Source organism: Malaya genurostris, chromosome 3, assembly GCF_030247185.1.
Source record: "Malaya genurostris strain Urasoe2022 chromosome 3, Malgen_1.1, whole genome shotgun sequence".
NCBI classification, from domain to species: domain Eukaryota; kingdom Metazoa; phylum Arthropoda; class Insecta; order Diptera; family Culicidae; genus Malaya; species Malaya genurostris.
Window position 1 is genome coordinate 183,277,742 of NC_080572.1, and position 20,984 is coordinate 183,298,725.

General features: G+C 34.9%; 1 protein-coding gene across 5 annotated transcripts in view; it reads left to right on the forward strand.

The window, feature by feature from the left end:
* Nucleotides 1-20,984, forward strand: part of LOC131438450 (rho-related BTB domain-containing protein 1) — a 120,421-nt gene that overhangs the window by 71,453 nt on the left and 27,984 nt on the right. For all 5 annotated transcript variants that reach the window (XM_058608475.1, XM_058608478.1, XM_058608479.1 and 2 more), the window contains exon 2: nt 1,396-1,674. In XM_058608475.1, the coding sequence (XP_058464458.1) occupies nt 1,495-1,674 (180 nt within the window). In that variant the 5' untranslated portion in view covers nt 1,396-1,494. The remainder of the gene's footprint in view (nt 1-1,395; nt 1,675-20,984) is intronic.

Genomic DNA, 20,984 nt, shown 5'->3' on the forward strand with positions numbered 1-20,984 from the left:
TCAGTGGTGGCAAAATAAATAAATCATATTAAAATTACCTTGAGAACAACACTAGTATGATCAAAATGATACAGTGAAATAAAAGTTTCGTTCATTTGCTGCTCAACCCGTAGCTAGTTATTAATTTTAAATTCGTGCTTCCGCGTGGGTGCAAAAACACACAAATAAATACCTGGTTGACAAACTTCAGACGGCAGGTGATGTACAAACCAGATACAATCATAATAAAAATACTAATATGCGCTAGCAACTCCTGCTCTGAAACAGAATATAACATCGATAGTATTTAGCTTCAGTCATGTTTTGAAAGCGAATAAAAAAATACCAGCTTTGGATACCAAATTGTCATCATATACTGCCAAATTGAGCTACCGGAAAGTCCCCTAAACTTTCCGATAAACGCAGTTCACCGTCTATTGTGGATTCACTCGGTATTCAATAAATGTAGGTTCTGTCCTGTCGGTTGCAGTGAATGTCGTGCGCATACACCTGTATGTATAAACTGTGTTACCGCATGGTGTACCGCCATGTCGATTGGATCGTGCCGCATAACGACCGAACGTATCGTCTTTTCTCCTGCTCCAAACTACTAATTATATTCCGTGGTACGTTATGGTCCGACATGCCGAACAGCTGTTATTACTATGTCGTATTCATTCGCTTGTTTTCATAATTCATGCTATACATTGTACTGGGTCGATCTGTTTTGTTTTTAGAATGTCATGTTAAACAATTGATAAAATTAGACAACTGATGTCGTCTGATAACGACTTCATACGCCATAGAACACGAATTACCAAACTGCAAACCAAAGCCATGCGAACAGAAGAGATGAATGATCCAGTGAAAAATTTGTTTTCGTTTATTCGGCGCCGGCATTCACTCAAAGTGTCAGTTCCATTCCGCAATGAAGTTATTTTTAGAAAGACCAATTGCGTCGAAAAATACCACACAAATTACCTATTGTGGTCTGAATATACAAACAGCCGAGCAGAGATTGTGACCGTGTTGATTCGCGCGACTTCTTATCGTGCTGTTTTGAATGGGTTCATTTACAAAAGATAGCTATTTGTGGATGACATAATGTGGTTTAGTGAAAAAAGTGTAATGGCATCAATTTTGGAAGGAATTTTGCATAATAATGGAAACGCTTGGTGTCTCGTGATCCCGGTTCGCTGTTGCTATCAAAACACCTCGAGACAGATTGAAACCTTCCCTAAACTTGCCGCGAACGCTGATGCCCAGTATCACGTGTAAGCAAACAGCAAACACCGAAATCATGTTTCGATTCCCGAGATGCTAACAAGTTTGAGTTATTCTTCACTCAAATGACACTAAATTAGCATAGTTATGACCCAATGCTAATTAGTTTCTGTTTCGTTCCTATCATTCCAGATTCCTCCGTTGGGCCGTTAATCACCACGAGTCGCATAGGAAACAGCAATCCGACTAGTCCGCGACAGCCAAAGAAAACGGGCCGAGCTCCATGGAAGTATGGACAACGAGCAGCCACACCAGGAGTTGGTAAAATGTGTCCTCGTGGGTGACACCGCTGTCGGCAAAACACGGCTAATCTGTGCACGGGCCTGCAATAAACATGTATCACTTTCGCAGTTACTTAACACGCATGTGCCAACCGTGTGGGCCATTGACCAATATCGGATATATAAGGATGTAAGTGTACCTGTTACTATGCTTCGGTACAGTGAGCGCAACCACTAACACTTCCCCGTCAGCAATTGCATCACTCGTGCACATAATCATAGCTGGCGAATGGGCGAAAGGCAAGGATTCGTGCTTTCCGTCAATGAATCTATTGAGTTTAGTCATACTCTCGCTTGGAATTGCTTGATTCATTCGCTTCCGAGCGCACGCGGATGACGTCAAAACAGCGGACAATTGTTTATCGCGCTCGTGTCACATAACAGGCTCGTGCCGCCGCCACCGCCGCAAAAAAAAAGAAACAAAACAAAGTTCAGAATTCTTGCTCTGCAACTTGGTGCTTTCTTCGCTATTTTGTTGGTTTGGTTGGCTCTGGTGAAACCATAAAAAAGTGGGTTTTCTTGTAACTGGAATAGTTGTTTGTGAATTATGGTTAGAATATTATATTATACTTTGTGATGATTTCATTCGCAGGGTATGTTTGGTATGCGTTTAGTTTTTAAATTTGTTTTTGTTTTCGTCTTATATTTTTTTTTTTGTTGACCTGTTCTGCCGGTTAGCAGTTCAACATAAATGAGCAGATGTAAAGTTTCTGCTAGTTGTAGAATACTTTTTGTTTCGCACCGAAGTGCAATGTCTTAACTGACGTTTCGAACGAAAACTTGCTTTCGACTTATACTAGCCGCCAATTCAGGTTCGGTCATTCGGAGTTTAGGTTTTGTTTTTAATTTCATCGCTTAACTGGCATTAACATGGTTTGAACAGGTGCAATGACCAATACCAATGGATTCTCAATATTTTCACAAGTGAAGAGGCGGGGGAAACCTGGTCAAACGGTACATCACATAAAATTTCTTTTCATGGGAGATGACTTTTTGCTCATGGTTTCATGAGAAGTTTAAATGATTGGTTTCATGATTTTCTAATCATGACAGCAGTAACGGATTTCTTTCCGTGTATCTTTTTCAGTGACAGTCCGCGTTCTATGCACCATTTGTACACAATTTTTCGACGTTGTTCTGCTGAAAATCCACGTATTTCGAAACAAACTAATGAAAACGAATAAACAACTGCACAAGTGGTTAGAGAAGAGTGTAAACAAAAGGGACGCAGCCATAAAAATTGACAGATTCTGAACCTTTGCGAAACTGCAGCGGTTTTTGGTTGCGTCCATACTTTCTGGGACAGTCTTTAGGTATAGAATTCGCTCAAACTTTACAAAAAGGGCCGAGTGTTATATACCAATCGATTCAGCTCGACGAACTGAGCAAATGGCCGTGGGTGTGTGTGTGTGTGTGTGTGTGTGTGTGTGTGTGTGTGTGTGTGTGTGTGTGTGTGTGTGTGTGTTATCAACAAAAAAGTCTAGCTCATAGATGACTGAACCGGTTTTGATCAAACTAGTCGCATATGAAAGGTCATCCTGAACGCTTGTAAATGTTTTTGAGATAGGATATTTACTTTTTGCGTTATACAAAGTTTTATAAAGATCCTGAACGCTTGTAAATGTTTTTGAGATAGGATATTTACTTTTTGCGTTATACAAAGTTTTATGTCAAAAATTTCAGTTTCATGACGTTTCGATTTTAGCACGGTTCGGTTTTGGCAACATAATCGTTTGAACATGACATATGGCATATGACATAAAGATTGCAGTTTTTTTTAATTTCAGAACGAATATTTATATCGATTTACACTGCTTGCAACAATAATTGCGGTAAAAACACAACTTCTTACAACAAATTCTTCAATTTGTGTGTGAAAATAATTTCATGAATTTTTCTCGGAGATGGCTTAACAGATTTCTACAAACTTGGACTCATATGTGACTCAGTCCTTTGCTCCCATAGAAAGTTTCTGAATATCTTTTGGATCCGACGTCTGGTTCCGGAACTACCAGTTGATATATGTAATAATATAAAATAATGTCACTCAGTTTGCTCGTAGATGGCTGAACCGATTTCGTCCATCTGGCATTCAACTAAATGGTCTTAAGGTCCCATAAAAACTGCTTGTTTTTAATTAGATCCGGCTTGCGGTTCAAAAAATACTGGATGATTAGTGTAAAAATTTCACATAATATTATCGGGTTTATCGGGTTTACAGATTTTGAGAGTCGACGCCCAAACAAACTCATTTCAGTTTTTTCGGAATTCGGTTTTGGATCCCGGAAGGTACCCAAAAATTTTATGCGGCATGCACTACGATTTCTCTAAGTTAGTGATTTTCAAAATTCAAAAAATTCCAAATTCAATTTCGAATCTAATGAAATGGTTAACAATCCATTAGGCGAATTTAAATGACTTTGGCAACACCGATTTCTGAATTCCGTTTCCGGATGTAACGAGAATAGAGAACAAAAATTCAAATTAAAATAAACTTATAGTCCCATACAAAAATTAGTTTTGAAATTACAGGGTGATGAGTGTTTAAAATTTAAACCGTAATAGAAGATGAAAGTACCAAAAAATTTTAATTACAATCAGACACCAATTTTTCGACATCTTCGTAGAAATCGAAATACTGCTCAGCCAATGGGTAGCTTATCGATGAGTTATGTCAAGTTAATATAGATTCAAATGTGGCAACCCTGCACACTATACAAAATTGAACAAAGCACGCTGTGTGCTAGGTGGTGGTGTTTTCTTCTTCCATGTCAGCACTTACCGATGCATGCCGGTTTTGCATCATTTTGTATGACAGTTTGAAAGTTTTGGCACTCACTGCCCTATAATTTCAGAACCGGAAGTCGAATCTTAATGAAATTACACAGTATCTTATAAGATAGCTTAAATTTGAATTATGATTTATGACAATCGTTTTAACCGTTGCTGAGAAATCGAAGTGAGTTCCGTTTTTGAAGTTTTTTTTTCACTATTACCGATACGTTCGGAAGCGGAAACCGAGGACTAGTAGGAGATTTATATATCCACTAACTATCAAGGTCTGCCAACTAGATGAATTTACCAACACTTTTGAAAAAAATCCCCTTGAAATTGAAAATTGTTCACTTATTGCGCTGTAATACCGGAGCTTGAAGCCAAATCTGGATCAACTTTCTAGGAACTTTTTAAAGAATTTCTTGACCTTTCATTTGCATCTTAGTTTGTGAAAATCTGCTAAGAAATTCTCGAGAAAATTGAGTGCGAATTTTCATTTTGACATATTGACTTGTAATTCCGGAACCGGAAGTCGGATTGAAATAAAATTCAATAGCGAGCTATGGGACCATGGTTTTAACCTTTCGTTTGAATCCAAGTTTGGGAAAATCGGTCACGCCATCTCTGAGAAAATCGAGTGACATTATTTGTCACATAAACACATACATACATACATACACATACATACATATACATACGCACACAGACATTTTGTGATATCGACGAACTGAGTCGAATGGTATGTGCCACTTGGCTCTCCGAGCCTCAATTCAAAAGTCAGTTTTCACAGTGATTGCATGTCTATATATATATATATATATATATATATATATATATATATATATATATATATATATATATATATATATATATATATATATATATATATATATATATATATATATATATATATATATATATATATATATATATATATATATATATATATATATATATATATATATATATATATATATATATATATATATATATATATATATATAAAGGGTGATTTTTTAAGAGCTTGAGAACTTTTTTAAACAATAAAACGCATAAAATTTGCAAAATCTCATCGGTTCTTTATTTTAAACGTTAGATTGGTACATGACATTTACTTTTTGAAGATAATTTCATTTAAATGTTGACCGCGGCTGCGTCTTAGGTGGTCCATTCGGAAAATCCGCTTTTTTATCGACAAATTTTGTTCAGCGATGAGGCTCATTTCTGGTTGAATGGCTACGTAAATAAGCAAAATTGCCGCATTTGGAGTGAAGAGCAACCAGAAGCCGTTCAAGAACTGCCCATGCATCCCGAAAAATGCACTGTTTGGTGTGGTTTGTACGCTGGTGGAATCATTGGACCGTATTTTTTCAAAGATGCTGTTGGACGCAACGTTACAGTGAATGGCGATCGCTATCGTTCGATGCTAACAAACTTTTTGTTGCCAAAAATGGAAGAACTGAACTTGGTAGACATGTGGTTTCAACAAGATGGCGCTACATGCCACACAGCTCGCGATTCTATGGCCATTTTGAGGGAAAACTTCGGAGAACAATTCATCTCAAGAAATGGACCGGTAAGTTGGCCACCAAGATCATGCGATTTGACGCCTTTAGACTATTTTTTGTGGGGCTACGTCAAGTCTAAAGTCTACAGAAATAAGCCAGTAACTATTCCAGCTTTGGAAGACAACATTTCCGAAGAAATTCGGGCTATTCCGGCCGAAATGCTCGAAAAAGTTGCCCAAAATTGGACTTTCCGAATGGACCACCTAAGACGCAGCCGCGGTCAACATTTAAATGAAATTATCTTCAAAAAGTAAATGTCATGTACCAATCTAACGTTTAAAATAAAGAACCGATGAGATTTTGCAAATTTTATGCGTTTTATTGTTTAAAAAAGTTCTCAAGCTCTTAAAAAATCACCCTTTTTATATATAAATATATATATATATATATATATATATATATATATATATATATATATATATATATATATATATATATATATATATATATATATATATATATATATATATATATATATATATATATATATATATATATATATATATATATATATATATATATATATATATATATATATATCATTTGTAAGTTTGTAATTTCATATACTAAACTGCTTCTTAATTGTTGTTAGAAAAGCATTCTGGATGCATTCAATATCAACAATTTCGATGGTGACTGAGTTTTACCAGCCCGATCAGATGCACATAACAAAATCATAACACAAGTATATCCACACCTGATATGTATAACAATTTATGTTATTTTGAGATATTTAACAAATAAAAACAGTTGAAAATTGAAACTTATTATAACAATATAATAACAAAATCAGTTATGTTAGTTTATTTGCATTTGCATTTTCACTCATGATAAAGTTCATTAATTGGTAAAATGAGTTCTTCCGTTGTTTCAAATCGAAATATAATGATCAAAATTTCAAAGAACTAAATAAAGAAACCAGATCACTCGATAAACTATTCATTTGATAAAAAAAAATCATTCGAAAATTTTGGATTAGAACGATGCTAAAAGTTGGCTGTAATAGTTTTCTGTGTTAGATTTGCTATTTAATTTATTACAACTATTGTTAGAAATTTCTGCTTTCGGACTTCTTTAGTCATATCAAATTCAATAATAATTGTGATACAAACGTTTCAAAATCTGTTACGATTTTGTTCCCGCTAGAGTCGTTTTTGTTATGATTTTTGTTATTTTAACAGCTTACCAGCTAAAAATATTTCAAAATTTGTTACAAAATATTTCTGAAATAAATTACTCCAGTTTTTATAATTCTGTCATTACCATCTGATCGGAATGTTTACTTGAAAACAAGTTATTTTAATGCTAGTTATTTCAGCTGTCTTTTTTGTTTATCCACAGTCACAATATAATTTAAGTTTAACAACCGTCGAAGTTGTTTTACAAAGATGAATTTTCTCTCAACATCTCTTTCTTATAATTCGTACCCAAGTTAATAAACTTTGTATTTGAACAGCTTGTTGAGTCCTCCTAATTATTTCGCGTACTTCACTTGCCTTCGATGGCTATCTTTGTTCAATAAATACCCTTTTTCTTCAACCTAACCTTTTTCTTATTCGTACTTCAAATTCTATTTCAAAATTACCGCTTTGGCATGTTCTCTAGCTGTATTCGCACATTTTTACTGATGAAGAATTTCTCTCACGTTCCTTGCACAATATTACGATTTGTGGTATTTGACATTTTAAAAACTATAAAACAATATTCCGATACACACTAAACATTTTCTATGAGAATAAATATGAAATCGGCTGAAACTGTTTTAAGCAGAAGTTGGGTGCGTATCAGCTGAGGCATTTATCACACCGCCATCTAGATCATCATCCCAAGATTTTGTTCAAAAAATCCAATTCATGAGGAAACTGTTTCTAACTATTTATCGCTCATTGAAAGTCTTACAAAATTAGCTTCGACTGATTGCAAACCCCTATTTTTGGCATTAAAAATGCCTTACTCTTCACTATATGGGGCCGGGTGTCAATTAAAAGTTTCAAAAATAGTCGCGTAACTTTTTTGTGTCATAATTTTGAACGTTAATAACTCGGTCATTTGTTGATGGATTGTTATAATTTAACAACCAATCGATTCGGAAACTTTTAACTTAAACATGTATGACGACGTCGTTTCAGTATTTCAATAGCATACTATTGAAAAAATGGTTGGAATCGACCTATGTTTTCATCCACCAATCCCTGTTGTACAAAATGACGTCAACTTCTTGTTCGGCATAGGAGGCTTTGCGTCATGCATAAAAAACACCGCATCGTTATGCGTAGTATGAAGAGAAATCTATAAATATAGGCGGCAAAATATTTCTTTGCCTAGTTAATGTTTGACTGTGAATGAAACAAGTAGCTCGTCCAGTGAGCTGATGACTGGATTGTATATGCGTTCACTTGCTGGATTGTCGCTTTTGCATTATGTGTTGGTGAAATTTCCTGCTATCAGCGCAACAACGTTTTCATCCAGTATTGAAGAACCGAATCAGCGTTATTACCGGTTCTTTCGAAATAGCCCATGTTTTTAGTAAATCTTTGGCTATAAAAATGTCTCACTCTTCACTATATGGGGCCGGGGGTCAATTAAAAGTTTCAAAAATTGCCGCGTAACCTTTTTGCGTCATAATTTTGAACGTTAATAACTCAGTCATTTGTTGATGGATTGACATAATTTAACAACCAATCGATTCGGAAACTTTTAACTTAAACATGTATGACATCGTTGTTTCAGTATTTCAATAGCATACTATTGAAAAAATGGTTAGAATCGACCTATGTTTTCATCCACCAATCCCAGCTGAGGAAATTGACGTCATTTTCTTGTTCGGCATAGAAGGCTTTGCGTCATGCATAAAAACACCGCATCATTCTGCGTAGTTCGAAGAGGAATTTATAAATATAGGCGGCAAAATATTTCTTTGCCTAGTTGATGTTTGACTGTGAATGAAATAAGTAGCTCGTCCAGTGAGCTGATGACTGGATTGTATATGCGTTCACTTGCTGGATTGTCGCTTTTGCATTATGTATTAGTGAAATTTCCTGTTGTCTGTGCAACACCGTGTTCACTTGAGTATCTTATTTATCATCTAGCTATTAAAGAACCGAATCAGCGTGGTTACCGATTCCTTTGAAATATCCCATGTATTAGCAAATTTTTGGTCGATTTTACCATTAAAAATGCCTATTATGAGATTGAAGCTACATTTGAATATTTCAATTGCATCCCATTGAAAAATTGGTTTGAATTGAGTATTTTATTTTGATTCTCCAATTTAGCCCAATTTAGAATTATTATTTAGCCAATTTAGAATTATCGGCGATTGACTTTTTGGATCTAATTTGCAGCGCTTGTTCCTCGATGATTTGTTAATGGATTTTCCTAATTCAAATGATTCCAAAGCTTCAATATTGTAAACTTAAATATGTTTTAATTTGCCAACGGATCGGTTTGCATACTTAAATCTCAATTCCCATACGAATAAAACGTGACAATGTGACTGAACAAGTTGTTGTCCCACCAGGAATTAAACGCTTCAAATGATTCAAAATTAAATTCTGAAACTTATCTAAAAGCGGCCTCCTCGGTTTAGTAGTATAAATGAGTTTCACAGACTCACATATACAGTACAAATAGATGCAATATCGTATAGTTTCAAAGATAAACTCAAGGTAAGCTTACCTGCGATTTTACATGTATCGTTTGAATAGGAACCCTCGTAGAATTTGGTTAACCGCCAGTTTCAGTTTAATTATTATTTGCTTCAAAACAATAAGCGTCTGATGGCTACACGCGTTGTAACTATGACAATGTTCATTCATGTATTAATAACATCAAGTTACAATATGAACAAAATTTCGGAATATTGTTGCGTATCCATTCCGTATATTCCGTAGGGTAACAGAGGTATTTTGGCCCACTTTAGGATTGATTTTATTTTGGCCCACTTTATAAAAATATCCACCAAATATTGTAATATCTTTAAAAACCCCTTCCGCAGTAAGTAATTTAATGTGATTAGCTTCAAATTGATGCAAAATGAGTTACTTAACATCGATAAAATCCGATGAAATCGATAAAGTTCGTTAGGTGGGCCAAAATATATGAAGTGGCCAAAATACCTCTGTTACCCTATATGCCAAAGCGAAAATCAATGTAAGTAACTAAATATTTTATGCGGACTGTTTCACATGTTTTCTTCCTCGTATTGTTGCCATATTATTTACCGACACTTTCCGAAGATTATCGACAATTTTGAAGAAGGATTAATAAAATTACACTCTTACTGAGCACAACATTTTTCGTTAAAATAAATAAAATCTTCTCTTGGATCTATAAACTGTTTATAAAATTAATAAGTTTGTACGTTTCTCGAAAATTATTATCATAAAATAAAATAGTTTTATTTGTACAGGTTCAAATCTTTAGGTTGTTTATATCTAAAATTGAGATTTCGAGTAACTTTGAATTCATCATAATTGACTTCTAGTTGAAGAACGTTATTCAAAAACTTAACAATGTAAAAATTTGTGGAAGGGATCAAAATTGAATAGAATCAATTATCAAGAAAGAATCTAATTGTCAATTTTATCATTCGCTAACAATCTTAGCGCTTAAACTAGAGCAAGTTTGTAATTAGTCAATTGAATAAGTTTTTAGTTTAGTCTATCATCATCATTATCACCTTCATTTTCGTATTTATTATGGGAACCCTAGAAACATTTCATTTTTAATGTTATTGTGCTCGGTTGTGTCTTGAATACAACCCTCTAATTTTTTTCATTCAAAAACGGCAAACCATGATCAATGCTACTGCAGCAGCGGGCAGCAGCAGCATAGTGACGCCACCGAATCCCACCAATCCGGTTGAAACACCGAAAAAAGAAAACAACAAAAAAAATCAACAATTCGGGAGCTCACCGATGCGTTTCATACATGGAGTGAAAGCGTATACCATTACAGCTGTACTGATTTCGTGGGTGCGCCAGCGATGGCGCAGCGAGATGGGCACGGTGAAAACCGGTCTATTTTTAGAACTCAATCGAATTTTCATGTTCTTCACTTTGGTATGCCTTCTCCATTCACTACTTCAGCGTCGCTACCCATTTGTTACCGAGGTATAGTAGCCTCGCTTTTGGCTTTATTCGTTGGGAGTTTATTCGTTTGTGTAGTGCATTCGAGCATGATGAGGATACCGTAGCTGTGAGAGTAGTGGTACCTGTCATGATGCATGTCCCATTTCAACGAGTTCTGACGACTTGGTTGCAGATTTTCCTTTGTCTATTCGAACTGCTACTAACGAAGTTGTAGGTTGTATGCTTGTCACGAGATTATGTTGCCCTGATGAGTATCCATTCACTAACAAACTACATCAATCACACGTGAATAGAATATTCAGACATGGGTTGTACTTAGAGGGCTGCCTTATTATTGTAGCGGTTATATTTGAGAAAAAACTAGTTTTTCATCAGAGTAATTCAATTTAATTACGATTCGTGAAAAATTAGACCTAGGAACAACATGCAAAATATATTACAACTTTAAAAAATATAGCAAATAATCGAATTTCATTTTTATCGACTGATTTAAGAAAATAAAATAAGTCACTATCAATCAATGGAGTCTCATGGTAGCTGGAATTCTTAAAAAGAAATAAAATACAAAAACGATCAATTTTTCCATGTTTGCATGGATTTGTTATTTAATTATCAATATATTTAATGAGAAATAAATTCACTTTAATAAAAATGTGATGATCGTTATATGCGTTTTCAGCGAAATGTGTTTCATTCTAAATCCGTAACTCACATTTTCATCTCGGAGTCGGCTACCAATCCATCGGTGGTTTTTCCAGCCAGTGTTTCATTTGATGATGTTATTGAAGCGTGTAAAAATCTCAAATACTCTTCGAATCCAGGCCCTGACGGTATTCCATCAATAGTGCTAAAAAAATGTGCCTATAGCTTTGCAGCTCCACTAGCCTATGTGTTTAATTGTTCGCTGTCTTTTGGCGAATTCCCTAACATTGGGAAAAGTCAATATTATTTCCTGTGCACAAGAAACGCGAAAAGCATATCATCTCGAACTATCGTGGTATTGCGTCATTGAGTGCAGCTTCCAAGTTGTTTGAGTTGATCGTCATGAACTTCATGTTTCGCTGCAGCTCACATTACATCTCTGCCGATCAACATGATTATATATTGATTTATCAGGTTTCCAGGGAAGGTTCCTTAACTGGATAAAGTCGTACCTTATTGGCCGCGAAATGCCGGTAAAAATCGAAGACATCACTTCTCAATCCTTTGCTATTACATCTGGCGTACCACAAGGAAGTCACCTAGGACCTCTTCTGTTTCTAATTTACATTAATGACCGTCAATCTCTCATTGAAGTGCTCTAAACTCTCATACGCAGACGACTTCAAATTATTCTTCAACGTGTGTTGCCAGAACGATGCTAAGTTCCTTCAGGAACAACTTGATATTTTCGGAAACTGGTGTCAGGTCAACAGAATGGTACTGAACGCATCAAAGTGTTCCAAAATAAGCTTTAATCGTAAACGAAATCCAATAATGTTCAACTATTCGCTTCTCGGTGTTGAGCTACATAGAGTAAGCTGCATCAAAGATCATACTTGATAGCAAATTAACTTTTTGTGAGCATATATCGTACATCGTCTCAAAGGCATCCAAGCAACTCGGTTTTATCTTCCGAATGACGAAGTCGTTCAAAAAGATCCACTGCTTAAAAGCATTATATATTGCCCTGGTTCGCTCTGTACTCGAATTCTCGGCAGTAGTCTGGTCACCTTATTACAGTAATGGAGTACAACGCATCGAAGCTGTGCAGCATAAATTTGTCCGATTTGCTCTACGTCAGCTGCCTTGGAGAGACCCTTATAATCTTCCTAGATATGAACACAGATGTAACCTAATTGGACTTGAGCTACTTAGCGTTCGACGCAACGTCTCTAAAGCAATGTTTATTTCCGATTTGATACTTGGTCATATAGACTGTTCTGATCTCCTCGGACAAATGGATATAAACATCCGACGCAGAACTCTCCGGAGCAACTCTTTCCTCGTCATCCAGTTTTTTAGAACAAATTACGCGAAGAATGAACCTCTGTCTAGTATGGCACGCATATTCAATCGGTGTTATACAATATTCGATTTTAATCTATCTCGTGTCACTCTCAAACGTTTATTTATTGCTTTTTTTAAAACTTGACCTATTATTGAATGTATTTTAGAACCTTCGTATGTAATTTAATTTTGTTTAAGTGTAATGTAGTTAATGTTTGTATGTAAAGTATAGCTCGTATTAGTTTTAAGTAAAAGTGTATCATTTGGATTTTGTATTATCTGTTGGTACTAAAAGATGAGGAAGTTTTGCGCCCTTTTGAGTAAGTACTAATAGTTGGTCAACTCAAGAGGGTTTTTCCCTGCTTTAATAAACAATAAACAACAATAAACAATAAACCTCGAGTTGATTGGAGTTTGGAGGAAAAGCAAAGACAGGTATAATTCATCACTCAATAAGTCGTGAGACTGGCACACAGAAGGCGCTATCATTGTGAAATCCATCTGACATTTATGAAGTACTAACTTTCAAAAGACTCGTTGTGATATTCCATAACATTTCGATTAGCCAGAAAAAAAGTGACAGCTATTTCAGCGAAGCGATTTTTGTCATTTTCGTGTGTAAATTTATCTTTGCTTTTTGATGAAAAAAATACTGTACACGCTCAACTATGGCGTAAAAAGTGTTCTTCGGATTCTGCTCCATTGAAAAGAATCATTTTTTATTAGTTTACAGAATATAAAAGTGGTCATGCAGGCACCGATGACAGTGAACGTTCTGGCCGTCTGATTGAGGTTACTCTAGCAAACATCGAAAAGTACACAAATTGGTCATAGTTAATCGTAAATTGATATTGAGAGACATAGCTCAGGCCGTAAAGATGTCAAAAGTTAGAGTGTTAATTATGCATGAACGTTGGACTTTGAGAAAACTTTTTTCAAAGTGGGTACCACGTCTATTCACAGCCGATCAAAAGCAACAACGTGTTGATGAACCAGAGCAGTGTTTGGCTAGGTTTACAAGTAATAAATCAGATTCTTTTTATGTCGATATGTGACAATGGACGAAACATGGATCATCACTGCACTCCGGAATCAAAGAGATTATCATCTGAGTGGACTGCAGCCGGTAAACCACATCCGAAGCATCCGAAGGTGCAACAGTCAGATGGGAAGGTTATGGATGCAGTGCAAAACAAGCAAATGCGAATACTACAAAACGTTGTCAGATCATTTGAATGTAAAAATCAAGAAAAAAGGACTTCATATGTCGAAAAAAAAACACTGTTTTACCAAGACCAATGCATCTATTCATAAGTCGATGACAACAATGGTTAGATTTAACGAAGTTCAGATCTAACCCCCGGTGACTACTGGTTACTTGCTGATCTCAAATGAAGAAGCAATTGCTGAAAGACAAACGGCATCGAAAAGTTAGAGAAACACATTGAAATGCGATTTATTAATTTTTAGTTGGTTTGGCGTAAAGCCGCCATAACAGAAAAGATGATTTATTGGAAAAAGATACGCTCAGAGACTGGACTCGAACCTGCGTTCTTATGCATTCCGTGCATACGCGCTACCATTTCGCCACTCTGAATCTTGTTTTAGTCACTCTAAAACGCCAGTCAGACACAGTAGAACGTTCATCGAACATGGTTTACATCCTGGCCGTCACCCGACCGATACCTTACATCCAAACATCTTCACTGTCCATCAAACACTAGTCTTCTCGCTTTATACCTATTTCTTCGATCAAGCATTGAGTAGGAGAGTGTATTTATAATCGCTTGTCACCTTCTTTAATGATGTCAGTCGCTGGCTGGACATCGTCAGCGACAGACCCCTATGAAGATAGTATTGATTGTCTGCATTGAAATGATTTTATTGCTTTTGAAAGGGATCATACTGATGATAAATTTTTGGCAAAAATGTGAATTTCTTAGTTTGTCTCTCGACTTAATGAGTGATGTGTTATCATTCAAAGCCACGGGACAAAAATTTCCTCTTGATGGCGAAAATCTCCACGTACTGCAACAAATCTTTGCGAACAAATTTCTTTCCAGCTCCTAAAAAGAAAATCGTGCAAAAGCACTTTAATTGGACAATCCTTCGCATACACCGTACCGGATTGGCGGTTCCATGCGTAGGGCGCTGGTGTTCCAAGCCAGTTATCGTATGTACGAGCCCCGACCTGGAAGCATTCTTAGTGTCAATAAGATTGCCAAGATTTTGCATTCACCGGTATGTTGTACAACATGTTTTCATGCTCGCCATAGTGTATATTGTTGTTGCGAATTTGATTGTCTTGCTCTCAGAGATGAATTGAATGTGTATTGTACTATAACTTTTGATCAGTTGAATCTCATGCACATTCTTTTGGTCGTGTATTCACTTTTTACGCAGAATTTTCATTTCTTCTAACGAAAGTCGAATACGACACCGTTTGTAATTGGTCGTCGAATTACCACAGGCGAAGGTTCGTTAGGTTTGAACATTTTTTTGAAAAAAAAAAATTGAGTAAGTTTTATAGTATGTGAAAGAGACGCTATGAGTGTCAACTCCAACTGCCTTTTCATTGCTACTAATAAAATAAAAATTGATCCTTAATAATAATATTTCAGTCCAATGTGTTTGACGCATCATTGTGCAAAAATGTGGGTTTTTCATTAATTCAGCATGGTGGTTCAGGATTCATTAACATCAAATTTAATGTTTTAGAGAAAAGCTAAAGTAGTAGTAAAATTATTAATGTTAGAAAACCAACAAATGTTAGAATCTATTTATTTTTTTTATTTTATTTATTTCGTCAAGCAAATGTAGACTACATATAAATTGTTTACAATGTTCACTTACATACTACGCATTATTTCTACGACAAAGCTGAGATTTGATTTGATTTTTAGACATAGTAAGGTCAAGATGTTCGCAGTATTGATTGTAATGGCGCATTATTCGATTGACTGGACTGAATTTTGCATAATTTGTTCTAGCTTGTTTTTCTAAAAATAATTTCCTGGAACGTAATTGACGGCTAGGTATATAAAAATTTAATTGCGATAATAATGGAGCTGATTGAATGCGTTGAGAAATAATGTCGCTGATAAAATAAAGCATTGCAAAGTCGCGGCGTTCTTTAAGTGTTTGAATATTGATGAGCATGCAGCGTGCTTCATATGATGGTAGAGGAAATGCTGTCCAGTTTAATTTACGAAGTGCATATAAAAGAAATTGTTTTTGAATAGATTCGATGCGTTCTTCGTGAATAATATTGTATGGATTCCATACTAGGCTGCAATATTCCAAAATAGGTCTGACATATGTAGTGTATAATAATTTAATTGTGTATGGGTCCTGAAAGTTATGACTGAAGCGTTTAATAAAGCCCAGCATGCTATTAGCTTTATTGATTATGGTATTGTAGTGTTCCACAAAAGTGAGCTTGGAGTCTAAGATTACGCCTAAATCTCTTACAATTTTACATTTTTCTACAAGTTGATTTCCTAGATGTATGTTTATAGGTATAGTTTCATTTTTCCTACTGAAAGTTATTGAGTTACATTTTTTTACATTGAGTTGGAGTAGACTTTTGCAGCACCAAATGTGGAATAGATTGATTTCGTTCTGGAATATTACAGCGTCGTTAATATTTTTAATTTCCATGAAGAGTTTCATGTCGTCTGCATATATAAGCACTTTCAGATTTTTGAGTATGAAGGAAATGTCGTTTATATGTAAAATGAAAAGGAGAGGCCCTAAGTGAGAACCCTGAGGTACGCCAGAAGTTACATTAATTGGTTCAGACAGAATGTTTTGGAAGCGGACTACCTGTACACGATTCGTTAAGTATGATTTGAGCCATTCCAGAAGAGTATGTTTTATGCCATATTTTTGTAGTTTGTGTAGAAGTAATGGTATGTCAATACGGTCGAAGGCTTTGCTAAAGTCAGTGTAAAGAGTTTCTACGTAGTTTCCGGCGTCCATTGCATTCAGAGTGAATGTCATAAATTCTAAGAGATTTGTTGTAGTTGAGCGGCCTTTAAAAAAGCCATGTTGTTTGTTTGTTATTACATTTTTAAGTTGATGAAAAAGTTTTTCATTTACAATTTTTTCAAATAATTTTGGAATGCATGAGATAATGGCTATTCCACGGTAGTTCCGAATGTTAGATTTTGCACCAGATTTAAATATTGGTACAAGAAAGGAAGATTTCCATGCTTTAGGAAAAGTACATTTATTAAGTGATAGGTTAAAAAGTAGTTGTAGTGGTAGTGTAAGTTCTTCAGCAAGATTTTTTAAAAATATTGGTGGTATACTGTCAGGTCCAGGCCCTTTTGAGGCGTCTAAGTTTTTCAGTGCTGTCGAAATGTCATGTTCTGATAGATCCTTACCCAACACATAACGTCTGCAATTGTGCCGAGACCGTAAGATCTTTCACAGTGATTTCATATCCTTCTCTATAAGGAAGGTAGTAAACCAAATCGGCTCTTTTATACGGCCATAAATGTATCCTGCTATAAGATATGTTCTTGTATTGAAATATGCAAATCCTAAACAAAACAATCATAATCTTTTTTTCCATCTTTCCACCAACTCACGAATACCACGTCGAAAGAACTGTTTAGCTTTTGATGCAGTCGTGAAGTCATATTTCACTTTTTCATACCTAGTGGAGAGTTGCTCAGAAAGTGCCGGAGACATCGATGAATACAAATGATAATCGGAAGGGGCCAAGTCTGAGGAATATGGCTGGAGAAGCAAAAGTTCCCATCTGAGTTCAGAAATGATTTTCTATCCGCTTTCGCTATGTGCACCAACAAATGAACACTATCGGTTTTGTTTTATAAAGAGCAGTTATGTCGATGTAAATGGTCGTGGTCAGGGTCGACCCATGATTTTTCTGCGATTGAGATTCTCAAAAAAAAAAATCATTTCTCATCTCTCGTCACTATCCGGTGTAGAAAATCGTTTGTATGATGCCGAAACATTTCGCTCTTCCCACTATTTATCATTCTACTCATAAGAAACCCATTTTCTCACTTTCTTGCTCTTCGTATAACATACAGATGATGAAACGTGGCTTGGCGACTAACGTATTACTTTTTTTGTCATTTATTTCTGAATTTAGATATTGTCTTCATTCAACAATCATTGTAATTCGCAATGCGCAATTGCGGTAGGAAATATATTCCTAATCCAATTTATTTTCCAATGAGAATATTTTGAGTACTATTCGTGTGACTCATTTTCACTATGGCGATACTGTTTTTATTCAAATATAAATTTTAAATTGAAAATAAATATTTTTCAAGATGATTTTGCACTTCTTTTCTTACGAACAAATAAAGGTAAGGCAAAAGCTTTAAAACTCGACTAATATATATTGGAAAAAGTGATATAGCATTCGACTCAGTTCATTGAATTCTGCAATGTTTCCTCAGAATTGATTTTCACAAGCTTGGAATTAAATGAATTTTTCAATTTTATCGGTGCCCGATTTTTGTTTCCGAAAACACAGAGTGATAAGTGTTAAAAATTTCAAAACGTCTTCAAAAGTGACGCTACAATAAACGAAATACAAAATCTGAACTCAGTCAGAATCTTAGCTCAATACTTTTTCGATTTATAGGTCTTTTAGTTGCAGAACTTTAGTTTTACCGGACCCCGGATGTACTGGAAATAGAGAAAAAAAAAATCGTATCGCTTTATCTTTAGTTCTTGCTGTACTTTATACTATGTTGATCTGATGATTTTTAAGTAGTTCTAAATAAAAAAAAGTTGTTAATATTACATTGAAAAATGTTCACTGGTGGCGCTGATGATATCATCATGGCCTAAAGCAAACTAAAGTAATATCGAATCACTTTCACAATTTTTGGATCCAAAAGCAGTAAAATCGAAATAAGTTGGTTAGGTCATCAATTTATAAGATCTACAAATTGCAGATATCGCATTTTGCCCGTTGTCATCTATATCATTGCACGAACATTTTTACGTTCATGAATCAGACAAAAACAATTTATCGCACCATAATACCTTCGATTTGACAAGTTCAATCTATCCATATCTGATAAATTTATGATAGTCTCATTTCGTAGTATTTTGATTACTTCCAATCCGGAACCATAAACTGGGATTCAAAATTTACAATGTAGAGTTTAAAGCAACCGACCCGCATTATGAGACTTTCCATTTGAATCATTTTTCTGTGAGTCAATCTAGGTAGATATCAAACAATCTAACCGGAATGAAAGTTCAATTTTGATAGCTTTTGACCATTATGCGGGACTTCTGGCTGCGAATATCGCAAACTAGTGTGACTAATAGGCAATTGGTTGATCATCAATCATAAAAACTTGCTATTTCAATCGATATTATATACACTTCTTCTGATTTTTCACTGTCTTTCAAACGAATTTTTATTATAATCTAAATTTACGAAAATCGATTCATCCATCTCCGAGAAAATTAAGTGCACATTTTAATCAAATATACCCGGCAATCGACACACACGTACAGATAATTCACTACTTCAACTGAACGAGCGAACTGATTCGAATGTTATTTGAAAGTCGACCCTCTTGCTACAAAGAAAAAAAAACTGAAAAACTATCATTCATAAGTTAATTTCCTCAGATTCTATAAGGTAATTTTGTTTCACTGAATTTAGTCATTTCCGTTCAGTTACAACTATAGCTCTAAAATAGCTCCTTTGTCATTCATATGCCGGTTGGAAGGAAACGACGAAAGAGGTGGAGAGTGATAGATTATTTTTGTAGCAATATGGACTTACACTAGTTATTATATGATGCCAATATATCCTTCCAACATCAGTTGGTTCTCATGCCCCGATGCAATCGTAACGTATGATGGCAACTCAAAACTTCCCGGTTCGGAACCAGTCTCTAAACTGTGAATGACTTTTTTATGGCAAATCAAATCGCCTAAAGGTATGCAATTTCATCTTACTTCGATAAATCTATTTTTAGATTTTCACGGTAAAGCCTTTCCCCTCAAAAAATGGGTAATAACAGCTGAAAAGTCATGCTAAATTTGTAACAAATTTAGATATCATATTGATATTTACATATCAAGATTTGTAACAATTTCACCTAGGTTAAATTGAGTTATATTTTTTGTTATTTTAACTATTAACGAGGTCAAGATTATGACTAATTTAGATAGAAAAAACGAAACAATCCCAGATACAATTTTGTTCTCCCTTGTTGATCGGGGAAGTTACTCATTTAAATGATATCTAAAACTGTGTAGTAGATACTTAGGTAATATAGGTAGATTCTACGTAGATAAATACACAAAACTTTTTTTTAATTTAAGCAAATATATCTCAAATAAAATTTTTTTCCATTATTTAAATCTTCAGCAAAAATACTTCAAATTCGTTTTTCATCAATACGAGGTAGAAAAAATTTTTTTGTGAAAAAGAAATTATTTTTACTCGAAATTGGTACTGCCCCCTTAAGAAACATTAAGGTACCACTTTCAAAAGAAGCGTTATATAATCTTGTAAAATTTCTTCAAAGACACGTTAGATCTAAAAAATCAGTAAAAGTCAGGACAGACTTTTGACCGTCTTTTTTCAGTTTTGGACCACTGTGCGACGGTCAAAAAAACACATGCGGACTGATAAAAAAAAGTTTTTGGCTATAATTTTATACAACAATCGATTGCCATTTTCTTTAATCACAATTTTTGGGGGTCGAACTTTTAAACTTTATGGTGTGGTACTGAAAACATTTCAAAAGTTCAAAATTGGTAATACTTTATAATGAAACATTAGAATCAATGAAATTTATTTGAAAACCAACAACACCAACGAATATCTATTAAGAAACTATGGGGATTGATAAAAATAAGGTGACATCTCACTGGTAGGGAGATTAAGCACGTGTGTATGTGTGTATGTGACAAATAAAAAGAATTTTCTAATTTTCTCAAAGATTAATTATCCGATATTCACAAATTAAGTCTCAAATAAAAGGTCATACTTTACCATA